At 56.7% G+C, this 6,843-nt stretch overlaps 1 protein-coding gene across 2 annotated transcripts in view; it reads left to right on the top strand.

Moving 5' to 3' along the window:
- Positions 1 to 449: 449 nt before the first annotated feature.
- Positions 450 to 6,843, top strand: part of SLC9A2 (solute carrier family 9 member A2) — an 88,082-nt gene continuing 81,688 nt past the window's right edge. For both annotated transcript variants that reach the window (XM_087823888.1, XM_087823889.1), the window contains exon 1: positions 450 to 729. In XM_087823888.1, the coding sequence (XP_087680014.1) occupies positions 450 to 729 (280 nt within the window). The remainder of the gene's footprint in view (positions 730 to 6,843) is intronic.

Below are 6,843 nucleotides of genomic sequence, written 5' to 3'. Positions count from 1 at the left end.
CCTCCGGGGCGGGGACAGCGCCGGCCCCTCGGCCCAGCGCGGCGAGTCCGCCCCCAGCTCGCGGGCTACCGGGCGGCGGGTCCCGGCGGCCGCCGCCCCCGCAGCCACCCCGGCCCCGCGCCGCCCGCGGGCTCCGGCAGGTGCGCGGTGCCCGGCCCCGCGCGTCCCCGCCCCGCCCCGCCCCGCCCCGCCCGCGGGCCGCCCGGGGCAGGGCCTGCAGCTCGGTCGGGCGCCGGGGCCGGGCGCGGGCCGGCGGGCGGAGGCGGAGGGCGGCTGAGCGCGGCCGCGGCTCGCGGCGGGGACCGAGCGGGCGCGCGGCGGACGCCGGGCCGCGGGGGGCGGGGCGGCGGGGCGGCGGGGCTGCGGCTGTCCCGCGCGCTGCGGGCGAGGCGGCGGCGATGCGCTGAGCGCCGGGCGAGCGCGGGACTGCGTGGCGCCCCGGGCGGCCCATGGAGCCGGCGCGCGCCGGGCGGAGCCTGCCCGTGCGGCCGCTCCTGCTGCTGCTCCTGCAGGCGGCGGGCCCGGCGGGCGCGCTGGCCGGGACCCTGCTGGACGCGCCCGGGGCCATGGGCGCCAGCTCCAGCCCGCCCAGCCCCGCGAGCGTGGTGGCTCCGGGCGCGGCGCCGTCGGAGGACAGCCGGCTGCCGGTGTTCACGCTGGACTACCCGCACGTGCAGATCCCCTTCGAGATCACCCTGTGGATCCTGCTGGCCTCCCTGGCCAAGATCGGTGAGCGAGCCCGCGCCCGGGGCAGGCGGGCAGCGGGGAAGGGACGCCCGAGAGCGGCCCCCGGGCCGTGCGCCCCGAGGACGGCGCCGGGCGGCGGGTGGGGCGGCGTCTGGAGGCGCAGGGCCCCGGGGGACAGTCTCCCGCTCTGGGTCCTTAAGTGGGCAACGGCCTCGGATCGCCCCAGTACCCGCCCGCTCGCCTAGCGGTCGCCCCCCGCCCGGGCAGCCGGCCGTGGCTGTGCGCGCGGGCCCGTCGCTCGGGAAGGGGCCCGGCTCCGTGTCCGCACCCCCGGGAGCGCGGCGGGGGCCCGGAGGGCGCGCTGAAGCGGGGGTGCTGCGGCAGGCGGCGGCGCGAGCGCGTAGGGGGCGCCGTCTCCCCGCCGCGGGGCCGCGGCTCTGCCCCGGGAAGCGTTTCCCCGGGCGGCGCGCCCAGCGCGCCGGCTGCGCACTGAGGAGGACCGGCCGGGCGGGGACGACCTTTGGCTCCCGTCGGGGCGCAGAAGCCTCCGCGCGCCCCTCGCTCCCTCCCCGCCCTGCGGCTCCTGTGACGACTGCGGGACTGCGCGCTGCTTTTACTTTGTATTTTAGATACTTTTTATCTTAAGACCCGTCGGCTGCTGTGCTCATTGCGGTCTCTAGACCTCTGCCTGCGGGGAGCCCAGCCGGGCGCCCAGGCGGGGCCCGCGGAGGAGAGCGCGCCGCCCTCCCGGGGCGCGGGTGCGGGGAGGCCCGGGCGGGGGCCGGAGCAGGAGGGTCCCAGCCCGGCGGGGCCGGCGCGTCCTGGCGGAGGAGGCCCCTGCTCGGGGGGCGAGCGGGACGGCGGGGGCGGGACGGAAGCGCGCTGCGGGGCCGCGCGGGGGCCTCGGGCGGTGGAACTCCCTGCGCTGTGAGCGGCGGCCGACGCGCCGGTAACCACCTGCCGTCTGTGGTTACAGCGCCCTCTCCGCCCGCCGGGGGATGGAGGGAGGGAAGCGGGCGCCCCGTCAGGCCGGTAGGCTCCTCCGCACAAACCCGCGTCCATAAACCCGGCTGCCCGCCTCAAGCGGTCCCCACCACAGCCCCGCCCTGGAGGAAGGGCAGACAGCCATGCCCCCACCCGGGGAGGTGGGCACGACGGCAGAGCGTCTGTGGGTGCTGCCCCCAGACGGCAAGAAGCCCGCAGGCTTGGTGCCCCCGCGGCCCCGCTGCGGGCAGCCCTGCCCGGTTTCCACCCCCGCTTCTCTGCTGCCACGTCTATTGGATTACAGCGCTTTCTTCTGCTCTTCACTCCGCACGATTGTAATCTGATTAATTACACTAATAACAGCGGCGAGCAGGCCCTCAAGATCATTACGTCTAATTTTCACAGCCATCCCGGGCAGGTACGATCACCTCCTTCTCCCTCAAGGAAACTGGGAAATGGAGGGGCCGCCCGGCTGGTGGGTGACCCCGGGCTGTCTGCGGTCTCACCTGCGGGTCTGTCCTGGAAGCGTGTTTTGTGAAAATTCAGCGGGAATAGGCTGATGTAACAGCCTTAGAACAGTGCTGGGCACGCAGTAAGCAGCCGCCGGCCTCCTGACCGCCAGCGCGGGAGTGGAGCGCCCAGTGACCCTGCCCCGTTCCTCGCCCACCTTCCCGCAGCCCCCTGCGGTTCTCTGCCTCCGTTTCAGGCTTCGCCTTCTCCAAGTGCTCTCATTCTGTGGGTTGCCTTTTTTCTTACTTACTTTTTCTGTCGTGATCTCTTCATCCTCTATGACCTTATCACATTAATTGTGTGGTATTTTATTAAAAGACGTTGGGCTCCTATGAGGTCATAGGTGTATTGATCTGCCAGTTGGCAGTTTTCTTAGCAGATAGAGTCCTGCTGCCTGGCACTTGCTGTTCCCGGGATCTGTCTGCCTCCCCCAGAGGCTGAACTTCTCCGGCTACTCCTTCCTCTTTCCCATCAGGGGCACAGGGTTGGAAACAAAGACAGATGTTCACACCTTCTGCCAGGAGGCTCTAAGCGAAGAGGGGCTGACTGCCAGGCTGGGGTGAAGTGGAGGGTGCTGTGTGGAAAGTGCGCTCTAGAGTTCTGGATTCTTCCTGTGCGCAGTCCTGCCCTGTCCTCTGCTGCTCGGTTCCTGGAGGAGCCTGGAAATGCTCAGCCATCTCCCACTGCCTCCCTCGGACCCTAGCTTCCTCTTTGGCTGTACCGAGGACTGTCCTGGAGTGTGGGACACTTTCACGGCCCATTAAGTCATCTTCTAGTCATTCAAATCTTACTTTAACTTTTGCAATGAAAACAGCTATTCTTTCGGGTGACTTGTATGTCTTATTTTGCTCTTATTGGGGGTATGAAAAATTGAGCTGTGCAGAGGGACATGAGGCTATGAGGCGACAGGAATATTAACTCATGCAAAATGCCATGGTTTCTGTTTGGGGCGTTTTTATGTCACGCACCTAGTGTACCTGAACTTACCTGCCCCAGAGGTCCTGGAGAAACATGACCAGTGATTAACCTAAACCAGGTCGAGCAGATTGCCCCAAAAGGACGTTTCTAACCACATTCTTTGAAGGGTCAAATCACGGTGTTGTACACCTGAAACTAATATAATACTGTTTGTCAACTGTGACTGAAAAATAAAAATAACTTAAATCATGCCTGGTGGTGAATTCAGAATAGTTCTCTAGTTTGCAACACAATAGAAACCTAGAAAAATTACAATCAGAAGTGAGAAATGCATTTTTGGCAGATTGTTGAATGAGTCAACTTTTCATCGCTTTACCCGATTACTAGGGAAAGTCAACTTTCTAATCATTTGGTTAAAAAAAAAAAAGCTCTGTAGTAATAAAATTTCCTAAAATGAGCAGGATGTGTGTGTATGAAGTAGGTCACATAAATAGAAGAACATGGAAAATCTAGTACAGCTTCGGGAGGTTTTTAAAATTTTGTCAAGAAGCATCTCCATTGGTCTTTCACTCCAAGCCTCACACACTTCCTTTCATTTTGAATGTTCATATTTTCAGTAAGTTGTTTTTTTTAACAATAAAAAGGCCCACTTTGCTTCACCCTATACAAGGGGTTGGCACTCTCCAGCCTGGGAAAACAGGTGGCCAAGGAGTTCAGAAGAGAAACGTTTCCTGGAGCGCCTGAGACGGCCTCTCCCACTTTCCTTGCCTGTGCAGTGGGTCGGTGGGACTCCTGAGCTGAGTGGGCTTGGGCCTGCATGCGACCTCTGCTCCGGGCTCAGCGCCAAAGCACCGGCTCCGGCTGCTTAAAGAATCAGGGGCCCCTCCCTTGTTCTCAGTGGTTCTCCCAATGCCCCTGCATTTCTCTTGAAGTCCTGTGCAGCTGGCCTGCCTCACTTCCAGATGTCAGCACCCACTGTGCCCCTTTTATTTCCTTTGTCCTTAAGCTTGGGGTTGGGATGCAGGATCCCCGCTTCCTTCCATCTTCTTGTCTTAAAATCAGGTAGCTTGTACTATTATTTCAAGGGGTGACAAAGCAATGCACTCCATTCGGGTTTCTCCTCTGTGCTCCAGGCTGTCCTGAATTTGAAACATGAAACCAGTTTCCCTCGATAATACCTGCCTGAATTACCCAGATCTTGATCTCTGGGAAAAAATGCTTGTCCTTTATCTGTTTCTCTTTGTCATATTTGGTTTTCCTGACACTCACCGGCTGGGTGGTCAGGTGCCGCCCAGGGTCCCCCCTATTGTCTGACCCACACCTCGCCTGGAGTCCACGTCTAAGCGGGCTGCTCCTGGTGGCTCGCGTTGGTTCCTGAAGGAGCTGGGCCAGCTCTGGGCCCTTCTGGCCTCGGGCCTCCATCCCTCACCCCAGGCCAGCCATGCACTTTCTCCTTTCCGTCTGCAGGGTGACTTCATCAGCTTTCTCACACTCTTCCTAAGGGCCAGTTTAGCTGCTTTCTGTAGAATTTTATCACTGTGCTCTACCACAGGAATACTTTTGTGCCTTTTAGAATAATAGCATATTATTATTATTATGAAATAAGATTTCACACCAAAATGTTACTTTTTATATCAACTTTTAATAATTACAATATTATTTATCATGAATGGGATGCTTTATTTATTTGTGTTTGTGATCTATTTATTTACTGCAGAATTCTTTCACATATCTTAAAGCACTAAGATGTGTACAAAGACCTTTTGTTTAAACTTATTTGTTCCCTGGAGGGTAGTAAAGCTCACCTGTAAAATCAAGTGAACGTGATAGTTTGTATATGGATAAGTTTTCACAAATGGTAGAGTTCGAATTTTTTGTCCTATAATTTGGACCTGCTTTGTATCTAACCTCCCCCAAATTAGCTTTTAATTTGTATTAGCAGTGTTGACACAGATTTGCAAACTCGCTTATCAGTTTGTCTTCGTTGTTACTTCTTGTATCTTCCCTTTGCTTCCAGATTGTTTTCTTTTTACTGAAATAAGTTCTTTAGTGGATACTTCAAGGAAGGCCTTTGAATGATAAATTCCCTTGGTCTTTGTCTAAAAATGTCTTTATTTTGATTATACTCTTGAGTGATTGTATAACAGTACAGGGGTTGGGTTCTTACAACTTATCAGTGGGAAAACATTGTTTCATTATTTCCTGCCCTCTTTTGTTGCTCAGGTGACTTCTTTGTTACTCTCCCTGGTCTTTGGAGTTAATCTGACTCTTCTCTCTGCTTGTGTTTAAGATTTTTCGTCTGGTTGCCTGCTGTTTCCTCGATGTGCCTCAGTATAAGTTTGTTTTCCGTTTCTGCTTGGACTGTGTTGCGCCTCCGAGTTTGCTGACGCTGTCCTGTGCCTTGCAGCCTCCGCGCTCAGTGCGCTCTGGTCTGCGGGAGGCTACTCCTTGGAGCTGCTGCTTCATCGTCTTTTCGCTCCAGCACGTCTGGTCCTTTCTCAGGTTCGTCCACGGCTGGTTCGTGCTCGACAGGCTTTGTTCCTCTCCCCATTATCGTATTTATTTAAACCGCCTGTTTTGCTGCTCCTTTGGAGCGCTGTTTCCGGGTGCCCGGGCCCTGGCCCGTCGGTCACCCCTGCGGCTCCTGGCTGCGCCTTAGGGCCCCCCCCCCAGTGGCTCAGCTCCAGCGGGGGCCATGTCCCCTAAGTGCCAAAAGGTCGCACCACATGCATCTGTGAGTTCTGCCTCTGGGACCTCAGGTTGCAGTGGCTGGTTTATAGTTTTAGATTCTCAGTTTGGCTTTCCTGTGCGATTCAAGGACAGTAAATATAGGCCTCATACAGGTCTGGATTTTGTACTCCACGGCTGAGTTTTCCCTACAGGTGAATTTTTCCTTTGCCCTTGAAGAGTCGATATGCCCCCTTTCACTTTTCCCGGGCTATGTGCATCTTTGTTTGTTTATTTAGGACAACGTAGCTCTTCGATACCCAGGAATTTGGGCCTGAGTGCTTCCCTCACTGGTCTGAAGTCAGACTTCTTGTCCTCAGGTGGGTGTTCAAATGCCAGGTCCTAGCACATCAGGCAGGTGGTGTCTGTGTCTGGAATTCTCCTGTTTCTGTGGCTTGAAATGCGACCTGCATCTCCCACCTTGATTTCTCTCCTTATTTCAGGCCTTCTAGACGTTAAAAAATGTTGAGCACGCCTCGCTGTTAACGTGGTGTGTTTGCGTGAGCAGTGGCTCCACCTGGGCCCACACTGTTGAAGGGCTCGGTGGCATTTTGCACGGCCCTCTTTAAGAAGTGCTTCTGTGTAATGTCCCAAGCCCATGGGTACGCTCTGCTCATAGAATATCATCATGGATTCTCTAATTCCAGGTAAAAATACGTGCTTTCCTAGTTTTGCTATCTGCAGGCTGTGGAGGGTGAGTCTTCTGCCAGTGTTTTACCTTATACACCTGTGCACTTGTCCAGAAAAGAGATCTCCCTGCAGTCGAAGTGTTGGACCTAAGCTTTGGGAAATCGCCCCCGATTAGAAGAGGAAGGCCCGGTGCAACTCCAGTTCTGCCATTAACTTTGTCTTATCCCTCTGGCAAGCCTTCAGCAACTTGGTTCTCTTATTTAATTAGTAGAAGTGGCGATGCGTGTCCGCTCCATCTGTTTACCGTTTCATAGGGATAATAGGAGATTCTCTGTAGGGAGGAAATAATTTATAACAAAGGTTTTACTCTTATAGCAAAAGAAACTT

The sequence above is a fragment of the Miniopterus natalensis genome, chromosome 13 (genome assembly GCF_054644295.1).
Source record: "Miniopterus natalensis isolate mMinNat1 chromosome 13, mMinNat1.hap1, whole genome shotgun sequence".
In the NCBI taxonomy this organism is placed as follows: Eukaryota; Metazoa; Chordata; class Mammalia; order Chiroptera; family Miniopteridae; genus Miniopterus; species Miniopterus natalensis.
This window is presented reverse-complemented; position numbering and strand designations above follow the sequence as displayed.